Source organism: Bufo gargarizans, chromosome 5, assembly GCF_014858855.1.
Source record: "Bufo gargarizans isolate SCDJY-AF-19 chromosome 5, ASM1485885v1, whole genome shotgun sequence".
Classification (NCBI taxonomy): Eukaryota; Metazoa; Chordata; class Amphibia; order Anura; family Bufonidae; genus Bufo; species Bufo gargarizans.
In genome coordinates, this window is record NC_058084.1 from 309,672,894 (window position 1) to 309,693,964 (window position 21,071).

The 21,071-nt window shown below is 42.9% G+C and overlaps 1 protein-coding gene and 1 long non-coding RNA gene across 2 annotated transcripts in view; one reads left to right on the forward strand and one right to left on the reverse strand.

The window, feature by feature from the left end:
• The window catches only part of LOC122939576 (serpin B6-like), a 92,158-nt gene extending 89,183 nt beyond the window's left edge, over positions 1-2,975 (forward strand). Inside the window, exon 8 of the mRNA XM_044295667.1 lies at positions 788-2,975. Coding sequence (XP_044151602.1) covers positions 788-1,192 — 405 coding nt within the window. The 3' untranslated portion in view covers positions 1,193-2,975. The remainder of the gene's footprint in view (positions 1-787) is intronic.
• Positions 1,619-18,549, reverse strand: LOC122939578. The gene is made up of 2 exons (XR_006390117.1): positions 18,413-18,549; positions 1,619-4,729 (listed from the first exon to the last, which is right to left on the reverse strand). It is a non-coding gene; the product is annotated as an uncharacterized LOC122939578 (long non-coding RNA).
• Positions 18,550-21,071: the final 2,522 nt, after the last annotated feature.

Genomic DNA, 21,071 nt, shown 5'->3' on the forward strand with positions numbered 1-21,071 from the left:
TGTGGGACAAGTTGTACTTTATGGAAGGTATTAATATGGGGGTTAATCATAAAATATCAATACTCCTCTCATTATCATATCTGGACAACCCCCTCTCCAAATAAATGAGCCACTGGTCACCACTGGTCCAGCAGCTAAAACCCATACTATACGATACACCACTCTCTACAGTTTTCCACTCTGGCTAATAAAGTCTGATCCTGAGCAATGGAATACCCTTTATGAAGTATATATGCCCTTCCATGTCATAAGGACGAAGGTTGTCCAGATGAAAAATTAAGCTTTTGCTTAGAGTGGAGACACCTAGCCCCTGTATTTTACTTCAAACTTTCCTCTTGGCTCGATATATATCAAAACGAGTGGCACAAGATTATCAATTTGAAAAAGAAAACATTACTCTATTGGATGTTGTTAGCGATGCAAAACTTTTTTTTTTTTTCTTCAAAGCTGTAACTTAGGGTTACTCGTCTTGAGATATCTCCAGCAAAAAGTAAAGATAAGGAAAGGCACATCTATACCTGTTCCGTGTTTAGATTTTGTGCAGCAGTTATTATGATCCATCTGGTAAACTGTACAAGTATTAACTTTTCTCAATATAATATTATATATTTTATTGATCTGAACTGTATAACTGAATGAAATGGACAGATTTTTATATGTAGAAGGTATTTTATATCTGTCCATTTTAGTCATAACTGATGTCTTCTGTAAGGATCAAGGCACTATATAATGATATAAATTCACATAGATGTTTTCATTTACTAATATTTCTTTCATACATAATTAGCTAGAAAAGGAGTTGAATTATGAAAAGCTGAAAGCCTGGACCAACCCTGACATGATGGACAAAACTGAAGTGGAACTTGAGCTTCCGCGCATTCTTCTTGAAGAGAAGTATGATCTGAAATCGTACCTCACCGAGATGGGATTAGGTGACCTTTTCAATGCAGATAAAGCTGATCTCACAGGGATATCAAAAAAAGACAACATATATTTGTCAGACATATTTCACAAAGCATTTGTTAAAATTAATGAAGAAGGAACAGAGGCTACGGCAGCTACCGCTGCCGTTGTGACGATCAGAAGTCGCCCTGTAGCAGAGAGATTTCAAGCTGACCACCCGTTTGTGTTCCTTATAAGAGAGAACAAATCAGGTGCCATCATTTTTTTGGGAAAATATTCTTTCCCGTAGAGTACCGAATTTTTTTTTCTCGCAAAAACAGAATATATAGCTTGCAATTTCAATATAGCAATCATAATCTGCTTTCAAAACAGTATCATTTATTACAAGGATAAAAATATTAACTAATACTGTATCACAGCTTAACATGATCTGGCCGAATGCCGTGGTAACCCGGCCGGGATTCCTATTAACAGCAGGAACGCACAGAGTCATTGGTTGCTATGACGCCGTGCGCTTCATGTCGCCGCTGCACTACAGTAATACACTCGTATGATCTATATTTTTTTTTAGATTTTGTCATTGCTGAAAATCTGAAGCAGACCTGCTACTTGTGGCCCTATTCTAAAAAAGTGTAATGTTAAATTCTGAATGAAGTGGCGGTAGCCTAACCGCTATAGTTATCGATACCAAGATCCACCAACTCTTTTTGGCTGAACACATCACTGTAAGCTAATTGTATGTACTACGCCATGCAAGACTACCACTGACCAGCAAATTATAAAAACATAACCTTTATTAGTCCACATTAAGATTACGTAAGATAATGATTGGTGTGGGTCCCAGAGCTGGCACCGCTGAGAAAAATGATGCTTTAATATAAGGGAATGAGCCCATAGGAGCAAAGCAGGTACACCAGGTTTTTGTGCAAAATGCGACAAAAATAAATAAAAAACGGCACATTTTCAACAGTAAATCTGCCCCATGTTTCCATGGAAATTACTGCTCTTTAACTAATAGGCTTTAGCAGAATCCTTCTAAAAGATAACAGGTTATCTCAGAAACAATTGTAAACCTCATGGTACGTTATTACATCACAAATGGCATGGAAAAAGTCAATCAAAAGTTTATTGCTACTGTTTACTTAAATCATTAATGGCTATGTACACCTTTGGGCACAATTTTTTTTAATTACTATTGCATTGTACTCATTTTGAGCTAATCATTTTTTTATTGGTCTTTATTAAAAATTTTTAGCCCTTTTCTCTGTCTAGTAGCCTGTTTTCACTCTGTTCCGTCAGACAGCTCAGTTGACGGCTCCTTATCTCTGGTCTCCTAAACACTCAATATAGCTCACTGTTTATGACCTTTTAGTTATTTAGACATAAGGGTTATTAGATGGCAAAAAGTGAAAGTAGGATTCACACAGCTATACAAACAGTTAACCCTTTGTGATAGAACGGCTGAATATTTATAATAAAGACCAATTGAAAAAAAACAATTTTAGCAACTAATGGAGTGAAACGCAATTGTTAAAAATAATTAAATTATTAAATAATAATAAATCACCCAAAAGGTGTACATAGCCTTTAAGAATCAGGATGAAGGTTGTGATATCTGTAGATGAGGTTAATATACTGTAACTCCAGACAAGAGCACATTGTTCAGGTTTTTGCACAAATAATCACTTTTGTAATTACAATTAAGAACATTATTGAGGCTCAGAACAAACCTAGCTCCTTGCAATGTGCTTGTTGTAATCCATCTGGTCTTTATTGCTTATGTTTAATTACATCTATACCTGCATAGTAAATAGATCAGTAATGCAATGTCTACTGTATTCCTGTGCGGTAACTGATAAGCCTGCAGAACAGGAAACATTATATTTTATTCAAAGGCTTTCTTCTATAGATTAGCATAAATGCATATTGTATTATCAAAGTGTTGAAAAGGTGGGCTTCTGTTTTATGATATGCAGCTTCTACCATCTATTTTTTTTTAGGAAAACTGCCGTAAAAATAGATCTTGCCATGTTTGATATACTATTGTTTTTTCAATAAAACTTTAAGGATAACAGTGTCTGTTTTCTCTGTCTCATAATATAGTATTTAGCTGGTTTATTTGTGCAATTAGTGTACATGAGTCAATCTATATGCAAAAGAGATGTTAACTACAGTAAAATATACATACCCTGTAGATGTTTATACCTGTTCTGCTCAGAAGGGTTATTTTTGTAGCATCCAGAATAGAGGTACAGTATTTGATGGGGTTGCATTCTATAATAGGGGCTGTAGTGATTCATTTACACTAATAGCCATTTAATGTAAACATATTATATAGTATATAGCGGAGTATGTTTTGCTGAACACAAAGCCGCAACATTTCAAGTTATAGAGGCAAGACTTAGTCACATCATGTGGTCTGCTCTATAAGGCTGAGTTCACAAGTGACTGAAAATCCAGCTGAAAAATCCACATTTATTACATGCAGTTGTTTGCCACGGAAAATCCAGCAGATTTCACCCTCTCAGTTTCAGTAATTCAATTTAAAAAGTTAAACTCATATTATATAGATTCATTACACACAGAGAGTGATCTATTCTAAGCGTTTATTTCTTTTAATGCTGATCATTAAGGCTTATAGCTAATGGAAACCCAAAATTCTGTATCTCAGAAAATTAGAATACTGTGAAAAAGTTCAATATTGTAGACTCATGGTGCAACGCTCTAATCAGGTAGTCAACACAAAACACCTAAAAAAAAGTTTTCTAAGCCTTTAAATGGACCCTCAGTCTGATTCAGTAGACTACACATTCATGGGGAAGACTGCAGACTTGACAGTTGTCCAGATGACAGTCATTGACACCCTCCACAAGTACGGTAAGCCACAAAAGGTCATTGCTAAAGAAGCTGTTCACAGTGTGCTGTATCCAAGAATATTAATGGAAAGCTGAGTGGATGGAAAAAGTGTGGTAGAAAAAAGTGCACAAGCAACAGTGATAACTGTAGCCTTGAAAGGATTGTCATTCAAGAATTTGGGAGAGATTCACAAGTAATGGACTGTGGCTGGAGTTGGTGCTTCAAAAGCCACCACACACAGACGTATCCAGGACATGGTTACAACTGTCACATTCCTTGTGTCAAGCCACTGAGAGACAAATTCAGAAGCGTCTTACCTGGGCCAAGTAGAAAAAGAACTGTTGCTCAGTGGTCCAAAGTCCTGTTTTCATTCATTCATTGGAAATCAAGGTCCCATAGACTGGAGGAAGAGTGGAAGAGTTGTTTGAGGTCCGTTGTGAAGTGTCTTTCCACATGGGGTCCAGGTATCTGCTTGTCTTCCTGTTTGGGCAGCTCTACCTGAGACTTCCATGTGTCGTTCTGCATGGGGTCCAGGCAGCTGCTTATGTGCTGATTCACATTTGTCCTGTCTGTACTGTGCAGTTTGTTCCGGTTCCAGTTTGTGTGCTGGGTTTACAGTCCTTGTTTGTGTGGACTGCTGGTGCTTGCACCAGCAGTCTCTGCAGGTAAGTGGCCAAGTACATCAGGACCATCATGAAGGTGAAGCCAGTGAGCCTCGGCTAAGTTCACCCCACCATCTGGGGCTCTGTGAAGAATGGGCCTCACTGAGTCTGCCCTCTAGGTTTGGCCCCAAGTAAACTGGTGCACTTGGTCCAGTGGTATTTCCTGCCACTGGTCCCTTACCCTCTTATCCAGTTTCCGGCTTTGTCTTGATCTCTGTATTAAAGTATTCAGTTGTGTTAACTGTCATGTCTTTGCCTCTTCTTGCTTTGGTGTGTTTGAGATGTTCTAGCAGTCGAGTGGTTCCTCGCTAGAACATGACACAAACAACAAAATCAATTCGACAGGAATTATAGTCATTCACTTTGTGTGTTATCGGGCCAACCGGAATACTCTTCCCCACTCGCATATAACAGCAATAATTATATGAAACCGCATCTATGATCCTGGTTCATGGCTCTAGAGAAGCCTGAGAGATGACCTATTCACTATATCCCCTATCACGCAGTCTATGGATTAACCACATTGTAAATGTATTTTTCTTCCCACAGAGCTAAAAGTTGGTGCCACCAGCGTGCCTATTGCGGTACCAGTGTGCTGGGCATACCAGTGGCCACGAAATCTAAATACATTGTGTGTCATTACCAAAGCCAACGCCTCGCAGATAAACTTAGAACATATGGCACTTTTTCCTGCTCTCTCCATAAATGTCTCAACTGCATGTATGGCATCCCGATGTCGGATAAGTGTGCACAGGCTGATTACATCAATAGTGGCCATCATCCCATTCTAAATCATGAGATTCTGCAAGAGTGCTTTAGAATCTTTTAAGTATGAAGAAATACTTTTCAAGAGAGGGCATAAAAAACAAGATAGCTTGACAGAGGCTCCAGAACAGCTTAGGGCTACTTTCACATTTGCGTTCGGGGCTCCGCTTGTGAGTTCCGCTTGCAGCCCCGAACGCATCCGTCCAGCCCTAATGCATTCTGAGTGGATGCGGATCCGCTCAGAATGCATCAGTCTGGCAGCTTTGGGCTCCGCTCAGCAGGCGGACACCTGAACGCTGCTTGCAGCGTTCGGGTGTCCGCCTGGCCGTGCGGAGGCAAACGGATCCATCCAGACTTACATTGTAAGTCAATGGGGGCGGATCCGTATTAATTTGACACAATATGGCTCAATTTTCAAACGGATCCGTCCCCCCATTGACTTTCAATGTAAAGTCTGGACGGATCCGTCTGCGGCTAGTTTCACACTTAGGATTTTTTTACAATATAATGCAGACGGATCCGTTCTGAACGGATCCATCGTTTGCATTATATGAGCGGATCCGTCTCAGACAGATCCTCTCTGAACGCAAATGTGAAAGTAGCCTAAGATGGATGTAACGGGAACAATTTCTCTGCTAACTTCTGTGAAATCACATTGGATTCAAAGTCCTGTCTTAAAAAGGAATGTAAGGCTACTTTCACACTAGCGTTCGGGTGTCCGCTTGTGAGCTCCGTTTGAAGGGGCTCACAAGCGGCCCCGAACACATCCGTCCAGCCCTAATGCATTCTGAGTGGACGCGGATCCGCTCAGAATGCATCAGTCTGACAGCGTTCAGCCTCCGCTCCGCTCAGCAGGCAGACACCTGAACGTGCGGAGGCAAGCGGATCCGTCCAGACTTACAATGTAAGTCAATGGGGACGGATCCGTTTGAATATGACACAATATGGCTCAATTTTCAAACGGATCCGTCGCCCATTGACTTTCAATGTAAAGTCTGGACGGATCCGTCTGCGGCTACTTTCAAACTTAGAATTTTTTTTTACAATATAATGCAGACAGATCCGTTCTGAACGGATCCACCATCTGCATTATATGAGCGGATCCGTCTCAGACGGATCCGCTCTGAACGCAAGTGTGAAAGTAGCCTAATTTGGTTTGTATGGCTACTGTGGGATCTCCATCTAACTACTCATACGTGACCTGATAGTTGCTGCATAGCCTCCTTCTCATAATAAGTTCTATGTGTAACCACTGCATTCCCACCCTTGTCTGCCAGTTTAACTACCACTTGATCTTGACTCTTTAACCATTTCAATGCCCTATATCCTCCCAGGCTCAGATTACACTAATTAGAGGGATAAATCAAAGCCTGGATACCTCTCTCCATTGCACAAGAAAAATTGTACACGGCACAGCCGGGGGACAAGGGAGGGAAGTAGGTTGAACGAACAACTCCCTTAAAGGGGATGTCCCATGAAAAATACCAGCACCTGGATCTGAATATTTTTGTAATTGCATGTAATTAAAAATGTTGTATAGCCACTAAGTTATTCAAGAAAATGCATCTGTATAGCGCCACCTGTTAGTTTTTTTTCTTATTTCTTTGCCCTGCTCACTGAGAAGGCCACACATGCTCCGTTTCATCCTTTAACTGGCTCCTGAGCTGTGATAGGCAGAGCTGAGACACGCCCCCTGAGCTGCAGCAGATAATATACTTCCCTTGAGTTGTCAGCTGGATATAAATCTAGCAGAGCAATGAATGGAGAAATCTCTGGATCCATGTGAGGTACAGGGCTGGTTCTAGCTGTGTTAGAATTTGTCATGTACTATATGTCTGATTTTCATTATTTACATTACTCATGGGATAACCCCTTTAAATGGCTCCAACGTTTCAGTGGGGCCCTCCTCAATACCCTCACTAAGCAAATCACACAGGTCATTAAGACCTTGACTGTCTTCCTGGTTGAAATTGGATCCCAGGGTAAATCCTAGAGGTCCAATATCAGCCCGAATCTGATCTTCCTCTATCTGAACAACCACATTTTTTGTTGTTGTTGTTGTCCCTTCATTTCCTTATACAGATTCATTTTACAAATCGATTTACTCAAATCAATAAGGAAATCAGTCTCATCAAATTTCTCAGGAATGCAGTAATTTAAACCTTTAGGCCTCTTTCACACGAGCGTGACGGATTAGGTCCGGAAGCGTTCAGGGTGCGTTCAGTGAAACTCGCACTATTTAGCAAGCAAGTTCAGTCACTTTTGTCTGCGATTGCGTTCAGTTTTTTCAGCGCGGGTGCAACGCGTTTTTCACGCACGTGATAAAAAAAACTCTTAGCAACCATCAGTGAAAAACGCATCGCACCCGCACTTGTTTGCGGCTGCAATGCATTTTTCACGCAGCCCCATTCACTTCTATGGGGCCAGGGCTGTGTGAAAAACGCAGAATATAGAACATGCAGCGATTTTCACACAACGCAGAACTGATGCATGAAAAACAATGCTCATGTACACAGACCCATTGACATGAATGGGTCAGGATTTAGTGCGAGTGCTATGCGTTCACGTCACGCATTTCACCCGCGCGGAAAACTCTCTCCTGTGAAAGGGGCCTTAGACAGTAGTGATATGCAATCATTAGATAATTCAACCCCAGAAATATTTACTACATTCAAAGCCCCTGTAGCAACCAGAGGAACAGGTACTCCTTCCAGTTCCAAGAGACCTGCTTCCTCTCGCTTTTTTTCGTGTGAAATATAGTGCCACATGCTCTGTGCCCTCTGCCTATAGTGCCACATGATCTGTGCCCTCTGCCTATAGTGCCACATGCTCTGTGCCCTTTGTCTATAGTGCCACATGCTCCGTGCCCTGTCTATAGTGCCACATGCTGTGCCCTCTGCCTATAGTGCCACATGCTCTGTGCCCTCTGCCTATAGTGCCACATGCTCTGTGCCCTCTGTCTATAGTGCCATGCGCTCTGTGCCCTCTGTCTATTATTAAAGCGCCATTCATTCCATAGCGCTGTACATATGATAAGGGGTGCACATACATAATACAGACAATTGCACTAGGCATAAACAAGACGAGTTACAAACTGGTACAGAAGGAGAGAGGGCCCTGCCTGTGAGGGCTTACAATCTACATGGTATGGGAGAAGGACACAGTAGGTGAGGGTGAAGTTGGTCATGGCGGTATAGAGGCCACTGGTTGTAGGCTTGTCTGAATAGGTGGGTTTTCCGGTTTCTTTTGAAGGATTCCACTGTAGGTGAGAGTCTGATATGTTGGGGTAGCGAGTTCCAGAGTGTGGGGGATGCACTGGAGATCTTGGAGGCAATTGTGGGAACAGGTGATAAGAGGAGAGAAGGAGGTCTTGTGAGGATCGGAGATCGCGTGTGGGGATGTATCGGGAAAGTAGCTCAGAGATGTAGGGAGGGGACAGGTTGTGGACGGCCTTATATGTATTTTTAACTGAATTTACTGGGCAATGGGGAGCCAGTGAAGGGATTGGCAGAGGAGTAACAGGGTGAGAGGTGGATTAGTCGGGCAGCAGAGTTCAGGATAGATTGGAGGGGTGCGAAAGTGCTAGATGGAAGGCCACAGAGGAGGATGTTGCAGTAGTCTAGGCAGGAGATGATGAGGGTATGTACAAGCATTTTTGCAGACTTAAAGTTGAGGAAAGAGCGGATGAGGGAGATGTTTTTGAGTTGGAGGCGGCAGGTGGTGGAAAGGGCTTGGATGTGCGGTCGGTTTTTTCACACACAGGTTCTTGCTGATAAATAAGCATGTTCTTTATCTGGAATTTTTAGTGCCCATTAACACGCCGAATTTGGATGCTGTCAAAATCTGCCATGTATGCTGCAGGAGAAACCACGGCTGTTCACTTCAAGTGGCTTAACTCCATTGAATGGATGCAGCTTCAAGAGGTGGCTGTCTGCACACTGCACCGAAAAGGGACATGTCCCATTTTGGTGCGGTCTCACCTTTAAACCACCGGGCCGTGAGCTGCACGCATACACCGCTTGAATTTCAGCACAGTGTCCATGCCAAAATCCTCAGGTGAAAATTCACCATGTGAACAGCCCCCAATGGTAGTAAAAAAAAAAAGGGCCAGACAAAATCTAGGTGAAGGATTTTCATGAAGGGGTTCATGCAAAACTTTTTTCTCAAGTTAAAATGAGGAACATTTAGGCTGGGTTCACAAGTCACTGATTAGCTGAGGAGTTGCTGTCATGGATTTCCGTGCAGCGAATCTGCAGCATTGTGTAGTACCAGCAAAGTGAATGAGCTTTCAGCAATTCTCACTCACACATGGCTGAAAACAACCTGCAGCATAAACTGACATGGGGTGCAGATTTTTGTTCTTTCTTTCTTAGGCTACTTTCACACTAGCGTTCGATCGGATCCGTTCTGAACGGATCCGATCATAATAATGCAGACGGAGGCTCCGTTCAGAACGGATCCGTCTGCATTATTTTAGCATATAACAGCTAAGTGTGAAAATAGCCTCGTACGGATCCGTCCAGACTTTCAATGTAAAGTCAATGGGGGACGGATCCGCCTGAAGATTGAGCCATATTGTGGCATCTTCAAACGGATCCGTCCCCATTGACTTACATTGTAAGTCTGGACGGATCCGCACGCCTCCGCACGGCCAGGCGGACACCCGAACGCTGCAAGCAGCGTTCAGCTGTCCGCCTGTCCGTGCGGAGGCGAGCGGAGCGGAGGCTGAACGCCGCCAGACTGATGCAGTCTGAGCGGATCCGCATCCATTCAGACTGCATCAGGGCTGGACGGAAGCGTTCGGGTCCGCTCGTGAGCCCCTTCAAACGGAGCTCACGAGCGGACCGACGAACGCTAGTGTGAAAGTAGCCTTATTAAAACAGTGGCGTTATAGCACATATATTAAACATGTGGTTACTCAATTAAACCCCCTGCCAGATAGAAACCAACTCAAACATAACCCCATGATCCCACTGGTAGAGTGAGGTAGAAAAAAATAAAAATAAATTTTATATATATATATATATATATATATATATATATATATATATACACACACACACATATACATATACACAGTACAGACCAAAAGTTTGGACACACCTTCTCATTCAAAGAGTTTTCTTAATTTACATGACTGAAAATCGTAGATTCACACTGAAGGCATCAAAACTATGAATTAACATGTGGAATTATATACTTATCAAAAAAAGTAGGAAACAACTAAAAATATGTCATATTCTAGGTTCTTCAAAGTAGCCACCTTTTGCTTTGATTACTGCTTTGCACACTCTTGGCATTCTCTTGATGAGCTTCAAGAGGTAGTCACCTGAAATGGTCTTCCAACAGTCTTGAAGGAGTTTCCAGAGATGCTTAGCATTTGTTGGCCCTTTTGCCTTCACTCTGCGGTCCAGTTCACCCCAAACCATCTCGACTGGGTTCAGGTCCGGTGACTGTGGAGGCCAGGTCATCTGGCGCAGCACCCCATCACTCTCCTTCATGGTCAAATAGCCCTTACACAGCCTGGAGGTGTGTTTGGGGTCATTATCCTGTTGAAAAATAAATGATGGTCCAACTAAACGCAAACCGGATGGAATAGCATGCCGCTGCAAGATGCTGTGGTAGCCATGCTGGTTCAGTATGCCTTCAATTTTGAATAAATCCCCAACAGTGTCACCAGCAAAGCACCCCCACACCATCACACCTCCTCCTCCATGCTTCACTGTGGGAACCAGGCATGTAGAGTCCATCCGTTCACCGTTTCTGCGTCGCACAATGACACGGTGGTTGGAACCAAAGATCTCAAATTTGGACTCATCAGACCAAAGCACAGATTTCCACTGGTCTAATGTCCATTCCTTGTGTTCTTTAGCCCAAACAAGTCTCTTCTGCTTGTTGCCTGTCCTTAGCAGTGGTTTCCTAGCAGATATTCTACCATGAAGGCCTGATTCACACAGTCTCCTCTTAACAGTTGTTCTAGAGATGTGTCTGCTGCTAGAACTCTGTGTGGCATTGACCTGGTATCTAATCTGAGCTGCTGTTAACCTGCGATTTCTGAGGCTGGTGACTCGGATGAACTTATCCTCTGCAGCAGAGGTGACTCTTGGTCTTCCTTTCCTGGGGCGGTCCGCATGAGAGCCAGTTTCTTTGTAGCGCTTGATGGTTTTTGTGACTGCACTTGGGGACACTTTCAAAGTTTTCCCAATTTTTCGGACTGACTGACCTTCATTTCTTAAAGTAATGATGGCCACTCGTTTTTCTTTACTTCGCTGCTTTTTTTTCTTGCCATAATACAAATTCTAACAGTCTATTCAGTAGGACGATCAGCTGTGTATCCACCTGACTTCTCCACAACACAACTGATGATCCCAACCCCATTTATAAGGCAAGAAATTCCACTTATTAAACCTGACAGGGAACACCTGTGAAGTGAAGACCATTTCAGGTGACTACCTCTTGAAGCTCATCAAGAGAATGCCAAGAGTGTGCAAAGCAGTAATCAAAGCAAAAGGTGGCTACTTTGAAAAACCTAGAATATGACATATTTTCAGTTGTTTCACACTTTTTTGTTATGTATATAATTCCACATGTGTTAATTCATAGTTTTGATGCCTTCAGTGTGAATCTACAATTTTCATAGTCATGAAAATAAAGAAAACTCTTTAAATGAGAAGGTGTGTCCAAACTTTTGGTCTGTACTGTATATATACACACACACACACAGTGGGATGCGAAAGTCTGGGCAACCTTGTTAATAGTCATGATTTTCCTGTATAAATCGTTGGTTGTTACGATAAAAAAAATCCAATTATGAGAAACAGTATTTAAGGGGGTCAATTGTAAGTTTCCCTCCTCTTTTAATTTTCTCTTAAGAGTAGCAACATGGGGGTCTCAAAACAACTCTCAAATGACATGAAGACAAAGATTGTTCACCATCATGGTTTAGGGGAAGGATACAGAAAGCCGTCTCAGATTTCAGCTGTCTGTTTCCACAGTTAGGAACATATTGAGGAAATGGAAGACCACAGGCTCAGTTCAAGTTAAGGCTCGAAGTGGCAGACCAAGAAAAATCTCGGATAGACAGTCAGAGAGAACAGTCAGAGTCAACCCACAGACCAGCACCAAAGACCTACAACATCATCTTGCTGCAGATGGAGTCACTGTGCATCGTTGAACCATTCGGCGCACTTTACACAAGGAGATGGTGTATGTGAGAGTGATGCAGAGGAAGCCTTTTCTCCGCCCACAGCACAAAAAGTGGAGCTTGAGGTGGGCTAAAGGACATTTGGACAAGCCAGCTTCATTTTGGAATAAGGTGCTGTGGACTGATGAAACTAAAATTGAGTTATTTGGCCATAACAAGGGTTGTTATGCATGGAGGAAAAAACACAGCATTCCAAGAAAAACACCTGCTACCTACAGTAAAATAAGGTGGTGGTTTCATCATGCTGTGGGGCTGTGTGGCCAGTGCAGGGACTGGGAATCTTGTCAAAGTTGAGGGACGCATGGATTCCACTCAGTATCAGCAGATTCTGGAGACCAATGTCCAGGAATCAGTGACAAAGCTGAAGCTGCGCCGGGGCTGGATCTTTCAACAAGACAACGACCCTAAACACTGCTCAAAATCCACTAAGGCATTTATGCAGAGGAACAAGTACAACGTTCTGGAATGGCCATCTCAGTCCTCAGACCTGAATATAATTGAAAATCTGTGTTGTGACTTAAAGAGAGCTGTCCATGCTCGGAAGCCATCAAACCTGAATGAACTAAAGATGTTTTGTAAAGAGGAATGGTCCAAAATACCTTCAACCAGAATCCAGACTCTCATTGGAACCTACAGGAACCGTTTAGAGGCTGTCATTTCTGCAAAAGGAGGATCTACTAAATATTGATTTCATTTCTTTTTTGTGGTGCCCAAAATGTATGCACCTGCCTAATTTTGTTTAAACAATTATAGCACACTTTCTGTAAATCCAATAAACTTAATTTCACTTCTCAAATATCACTGTGTGTCTCCTATATATTTAACTAACATTATTTTTTTTTGCACCAACCAACGATTTATACAGTAAAATCATGACGATTAACAAGGTTGCCCAAACTTTCGCATCCCACTGTATGTGTATATACACACACACACACACATACTTCAACCATACAATCTACCATAAAGACCATATTTTGGACCATTCTTCAGACTTATTTTGAGAGGTATATCTAATCTTTTCATAGGCCTTCACTTTATTAACCAGATTGACCCAGTTATTAATGTCAGGGGAGCTCTTACCATCCACCCACGTGCTATAATCACTCTGGCCAACATAAACATTGTGGAAATGAGTTTAAACGTATCAGCTGAACCCTGATCTTCCACAATATCCCCCAACATGGCCACTTGAGCATTAAAAGGAAGCTGTACCCCAATCCTACTTTTATCAATTCCATATACCTTGCCAAAATACCTGAACATATCTGCAGTACCAGCAAAGATGCATGAAGTCGGCAAACTCTTGGTCCCCCCCTAGGGCATCAGTATCTGATCGGTGGGGAATCTGACATCTGGGACTCGTGCCTTTCAGCTGTTGGAGAAGGCATGGAATGGAGAAATGGATGTGGATAGCACACTGTGTGCTGTCTGCATCTTTTGTGGCCCCAATTAAGTGAATGGGTCTGCATCTGACCTGCAAAAATTGCAGATTGGATGCTGTTGAGGAAGGGTTGAGACGTATGCATATATATCCATGCATGCCTGCAAACACGTGCGGGCATGTATGGTATATATGTGCATACATTAACCACAGCATCATGGGACGATGTGCGCAGATGTGCCCAGCATCTGCGCACGTCTGCCCATGGTGATCCCCAGGGGCTCATGGTGGCCCCTGTGGGAAATATGTGCCTCCTTTAGAAATATGTGCCCCTTATAATATATATATGGCTGTGGCCCCTTATGACATATAGAATACATTATGCCCCTTAAATATGTGTATATATATTATCAGGAGGACATATACAGTCATGTGAAAAAATTAGGACACCCTTTGAAAGCATGTGGTTTTTTGTAACATTTTTAATAAAAGGTTATTTCATCTCCGTTTCAACAATACAGAGAGATTAAAGTAATCCAACTAAACAAAGAAAACTGAAGAAAAGTCTTTTCAAGATCTTCTGTAAATGTCATTCTACAAAAATGCCTATTCTAACTGAGGAAAAAGATAGGACACCCTTGCCCCTAATAGCGAGTGTTACCTCCTTTGGCTGAAATAACTGCAGTGAGACGGTTCTTGTAGCCATCTACCAGTCTTCGACATCGGTCTGAGGAAATTTTACCCCACTCCTCAATGCAGAACTTTTTCAGCTGTGAGATGTTTGAGGGGTTTCTTGCACGTACAGCCCTTTTCAAGTCACCCCACAGCATCTCAATGGGATTCAAATCTGGACTTTGACTTGGCCATTCCAGGACTCTCCATTTCTTCTTTTTCAGCCAATCTTTGGTTGATTTACTAGTATGTTTTGGGTCATTTTCATGTTGCATGGTCCAGTTCCGCTTCAGCTTTAATTTTCTAACTGATGGTCTCACATGTTCTTCAAGCACCTTCTGATACACAGTAGAATTCATCGTGGATTCTATGATGGTGAGCTGACCAGGTCCTGCTGCAGCAAAGCAGCCCCAAACCATGACACTTCCACCTCCATGCTTCACAGTTGGTATGAGGTTCTTTTCTTGGAATGCTGTGTTTGGTTTACGCCAAACATGTCCTCTGCTGTTGTGTCCAAATAATTCAATTTTGGACTCATCTGTCCAAAGAACATTATTCCAGAAGTCCTGGTCTTTGTCAACTTTATCTCTGGCAAATGTCAGTCTGGCCTCGATGTTTCTCTTGGAAAGCAAAGGTTTCCTCCTTGCACACCTCCCATGCAAGTTAAACTTGTACAGTCTCTTTCTGATTGTAGAGGCATGTACTTCTACATCAACAGTAGCCAGAGCCTGCTGTAGTTCTCGAGATGACACTTTAGGGTTTTTGGAGACCTCTTTTAGCATCTTGCGGTCTGCTCTTGGGGTGAACTTGCTGGGGCGACCAGTCCTGGGCATGTTGGCAGTTGTTTTGAAAGCCCTCCACTTGTAGACTATCTTCCGGACAGTGGAATGGCTGATTTCAAAATCTTTTGAGATCTTTTTAAATCCCTTCCCAGACTCATAGGCTGCTACAATCTTTTTTCTGAAGTCCTCTGACAGCTCTTTTGCTCTCACCATGGTGCTCACTCTCACTTCAACAGTCAGGAGCACACCAAACTAAATGTCTGAGGTTTAAATAGGGCAAGCCTCATTCAACATGCAGAGTAACGATCTACTAATTATGTGCACCTGGTGTGATATACATGTGTGAGATCTGAGCCAATTTAAGAGGGAATACATGTGAGGGTGTCCTATCTTTTTCCTCAGTTAGAATAGGCATTTTTGTAGAATGACATTTACAGAAGATCTTGAAAAGACTTTTCTTCAGTTTTCTTTGTTTAGTTGGATTACTTTAATCTCTCTGTATTGTTGAAACGGAGATGAAATAACCTTTTATTAAAAATGTTACAAAAAACCACATGCTTTCAAAGGGTGTCCTAATTTTTTCACATGACTGTATATGTATCTGCCCCTTCTTTGATATATATGGGCCCCTTTATATGGCCAATAGTAACATAGTAACATAGTACATAAGGCCGAAAAAAGACATTTGTCCATCCAGTTCGGCCTGTTATCCCGCAAGTTGATCCAGAGGAAGACCCCTCTCTAGTAGCTATAGCCTGTAATATTATTAAGCTCCAGAAATACGTCCAGGCCCCTCTTGAATTCCTTTATTGTACTCACCATCACCACCTCCTCAGGCAGAGAGTTCCAGAGTCTCACTGCTCTTACCGTAAAGAATCCTTTTCTATGTTTGTGTACAAACCTTCTTTCCTCCAGGCGCAGAGGATGTCCCCTCGTCACAGTCACAGTCCTGGGGATAAATAGCTGATGGGATAGATCTCTGTACTGACCCTTGATATATTTATACATATTAATTAGAACTCCCCTCAGTCGTCTTTTTTCTAAAGTGAATAACTCTAATTTTGATAATCTTTCAGGGTACTGTAGTTTCCCCATTCCAGTTATTACTTTAGTTGCCCTCCTCTGGACCTTCTCCAGCTCTGCTATGTCTGCCTTGTTTACAGGAGCCCAGAACTGTACACAGTACTCCATGTGTGGTCTGACTAGCGATTTGTAAAGTGGTAGGACTATGTTCTTATCACGGGAATCTATGCCCCTTCTGATGCAACCCATTATCTTGTTGGCCTTGGCAGCAGCTGCCTGACACTGGTTTTTGCAGCTTAGTTTGCTGTTTATTAAAATTCCTAGATCCTTTTCCATGTCAGTGTTACCGAGTGTTTTACCATTTAGTATGTACGGTTGACTTGCATTTTTCCTTCCCATGTGCATAACTTACATTTATCAGTGTTAAACCCCATCTGCCACTTATCTGCCCAAGCCTCCAGTCTATCCAGATCCCTCTGTAGTAGTATACTGTCCTCATCAGTGTAAATTATTTTACACAGTTTAGTGTCATCTGCGAAAATTGATACTTTACTATGCAAGCCTTCTACAAGATCATTAATAAATATATTGAAGAGAATAGGGCCCAATACTGACCCCTGAGGTACCCCACTAGTGACAGTGACCCAATCTGAGTGTGTACCGTTAATAACCACCCTCTGTTTTCTATCACTGAGCCAGTTACTTACCCACAATAGGGATATATATTTCCTGTATGGCCAGTGGGGACATATGTATGTCCCCTGTATGTGATGCCCCAGGTATATGAGAGTGTGTGTGTGTATATATAGATATGTGTGTATGTATTTGCACACATGTCTTTATGTATATACACTTGTGACTGCATGCTGGTGACTTCAAAGGCAATTGATTTGAGGTTTATCAGCCTATTTACTATGCGGCCCCACCTTGTGTTTGTGACATGGCTGGGCGTGTGGTGCTGTGAGCCTCAGGGGGCCAGCCAGTTGTCTGCTGCAATCCGAGTGCATGCATTCCGTCACACGCACACGATGATGTCACACCCCTGGAAAGGGGGGGGGGGGGGTGAGAGTGACTTATATATCAGTCCAAAACAAAGGAACAGGGCTCTCTCTTGCAACCAGACTAGACACATGAGGACTGCTGCCTGAAGGAAGAGAGGCCCATTTGGCCCTGGAGATGGCTGAGTATACGCTGGCATGGCATTGTACCTCCCTTGCAGTGCCAACCATATACACCCCCTTATTTCCCTACCACTATCCCACCAACGATTTAACCCTTTGTATCCCAGACCCCATGCTGCCCCTTGTTACCCCTGATTAACCCTACTGTTTAACCTCTTCCCTGCCACCCCAGCTCTCCTGCTGGTCTCATACCCCTGAGTGTTTAACCCCTTCCCTGCCAGGACCCTGGAGGCCCTGATTCTGTGCCCCTGATGTCCCTAATCCATTAACCCCTTCCCTGCCAGAACCCCAGCTCTCCTGCTGGTATTAACCTCAGCACTCACTGGCAAATAACCCTTGCAGTGCTGAATCTATACCCTCTTGTAACCCCGTAGGGACAGTGAGTAGATAGACGGGTGGGGTAATATTACTTGTATGTGTGAATTGTCTAGTTAGTTTATGGGTGGAATTGGGAACGTGTAGCGAAGTTTGAGTATTGTATATGTGTAGTGCTGTGTATTGTTAGTGTATTGCGTGCTTAGTGTGTTAAATAAATACCGTTATATTTGTACCCTTTGTGTAGCGTGTACTTGTTAGCGGTAGCGAGTTAGTAAGGCGCATGCAGCTAGCATTAGTGATTAGTGTAAAGCATAGCGAAAGTATTGTGTTGTTATTATATAAAGGTATAAATAGGCGGAGTCATCACTAGACGTTTCCTCCTATTTAGGAATATTAATTATCGATATTCGCATAATATTGGTGATTAATATTCCCCCTTTACAGATGCATACAAAAAAATGTGTTCATCCTGTGTGGACGAAATGGGACAGAGCGAAACGTGTCAAGTGCAGGTTCCTGACCATCAGAAAGAGGAGCACAAATAGGGTTAAAATAGTATTAGTCAGGTACTCACCAACTGGCACGACACAGGTATATATAAAAAATTGTGTTTATTAGTATCAATATGAATAGTATAAAAAAAAACAGAATTAGAGACTTACTGGTAATTCAGTTTCCACGAATCCACCATGATGGCACACATGAGAGATTGACCCATGACCTCTGTAGGGGCAGGAACAGAGAACAAGGTTAAATTGACCCCTCCCACCACCATACACCAGTGAGTTCCAGATTACAGTGTTCCGACCCAGTGTAAGTGTAACATGCATTTTTTTGGGGGGATTTGCTCATACCGATATATTTTTATATATATTTTTTCTTTTTGGTGGGATATTGTGCTGTCATGGTGGATTCATGGAAACTGAATTACCGGTAAGTCTAATTCCGGTTTTCCATTTCACCACCATGACGGCACACATGAGAGACCTACCAGATTACAAACATTAAGGGGGGGGGGGGCTATGGCTTGTAAAACTTTCCTCCCGAAAGATCTGAGGATCTGGATAAGTCCAATCTATAGTGCCTTACAAAAGTATTCATACTAGACCATGTAGCTGCTCTGCATATTTGTTCCAAAGAAGCCCCTGCACTTTCTGCATATGATGAAGAATTTGCCCTGGTATAATGGGCTTTAACTCCTACGGAGCAACTAATACCCTGAATATTGTACCAATCGGAAATAGTCAGTGTGATTATTCTAGCGATGGTTGCCTTTGATACTGCTTTGCCCTTATTTTTTCCCCGGAATTGGATAAATTATCCACTTGGCGTAAATCCTTGGTGTTTTCCAGGTATTTGAGGACCGTTCTTCTGACATCCAGGCAGTGGAATTGCTTCTCCCCAGGATTTTTGGGGTTTGTGCAGAAGGAAGGTAATATTATTTCTTGGTTTCTATGGAAATCGGTTACTACTTTAGGTAAAAACCCTGGATCTAATTTGAGGGTTATCCTGTCTTCTTGTATAGTTAAGTATGGTTCACGAATTGAAAGGGCCTGGATTTCGCTTAACCTCTTAGCTGATGATATGGCTATCAGGAAAGCGGTTTTCTGTAAAAGGTTCTTTAAAGGTTCAAATGGAGCCCCTGTCAGTCCTTTAAGAACCGTATTTAAGTCCCAGGAAGGCGTCCGGGGTCTGATTGAAGGTCTTAGTCTAGATGCGGATCTAATAAAATCTCCTGATCCATCTATGACTGGCCAGTTCAATGTCAATGTCAAAAGGCCCAGTTCTAGACCCTTTTGAAGAAAGTTTTAAAGGGGGAATATTAATCACCAATATTATGCAAATATTGATAATTAATATTCATAAATAGGAGGAACCGTCTATTGATTGCTCCGCCTATTTATGCCTTTATATAATAATAACAACACAATACTTTCGCTATGCTTTACACTAATCACTATACTAGCTGCATGCGCCTTACTCACTACCGCTAACAAGTACACACTACACAAAGGGTACAAATATAACGGTATTTAATACACCAAGCACGCAATACAGTAATTACACAGCACTATAAATATACAATCCTAAACTACATTACACGTTCCCAAATTCCACCCACAAACTAACTAGACAATTCACACATACAAGTATATTAACAATAACCCACCCGTCTGTCTACTCACTGTCCCTACGGGGTTACAAGAGGGTTAATTACACAATTGTGGCACTGCAGGGGTTAATGCCTGCAGGCCAAGGAACACAGGGTTAAAGGATTGTTTGCAGAGCAGAGGCATGCTCTACAGAGAACAGACAACCAAGGCAGGGAACCAGGGTAACCACCATGGGTTAATCAGGGCCACCAGGGTAAATCAGGGAACAGGAAGGGGTTAATGCTAGCAGGGGATCAGGGAAGGAACAGGAAGGGGTTAATGCTAGCAGGGGATCAGGAGTTTTGGGCAGGACAGGGGAACAGGGCACGGAAGGGGTTAATGGGGCAGTGCTACTTAGCCATCCAGCTCTTTCCTCTGGAGCAGGTCGACTGCTCGGTCTTCCCCTCCTCTGGTCTGGTGGAGAATGCAGAGCAGCTAGTGTGGACTGCCTGCATTCCTCTCTATGTCCGGAAGCTCTCTCTCTCAGGGGGAGGTCGGGGTTCCTGTGTCCCAGCGCAGCGCAGCCCGGATAGCTGCCTGCGCTCTTTGGGGAGACTCCTGAGCACAGAGCACAGCGCTCTGCTGGGATGTGTTCTCCTTCAGGGGGAGGTCCGGTCGGCCGCCGGAGGTGAGCGGCACACAGGGGCATGGGAACTGCCGGAGATGGCGCTGCCGGAGATGGTGACAAAGGGCAGAGGATCTTTTTGATCCTCTGTCCTTTGTAGAGGCCGACGCTGGACATAATTGTCCAACTGTCGGTCTCCTCCATCCACCCAGCAGGCGCATATGAGCGGGATTCCGGCCATATATGCCCATAGATGCTTGGGGCACATCTATAAGCATATATGAACGGACATTATTCACATAGGGGCAGGAATAAGCCCTCCTATATAACTGTATAGGGGCACATATAAGGGGGCACAAGCCCCTACACTATAAGGGGGCACAAGCCCCTACATATATTAAAAGGGATCACATATATCCCACAAGGGCCTACATGAGCCCCTGTGGGCCACTAAGGGCAGACGTGCGCAGATGCTGGGAACATCTGCGCACATCCTCCTATAACGTGATTAATGCATGCATATATATCATACATGCACACACGTGTTTGCATGCATGTATATATATATATATATATATATATATACGCATGCGTCTCAACCCT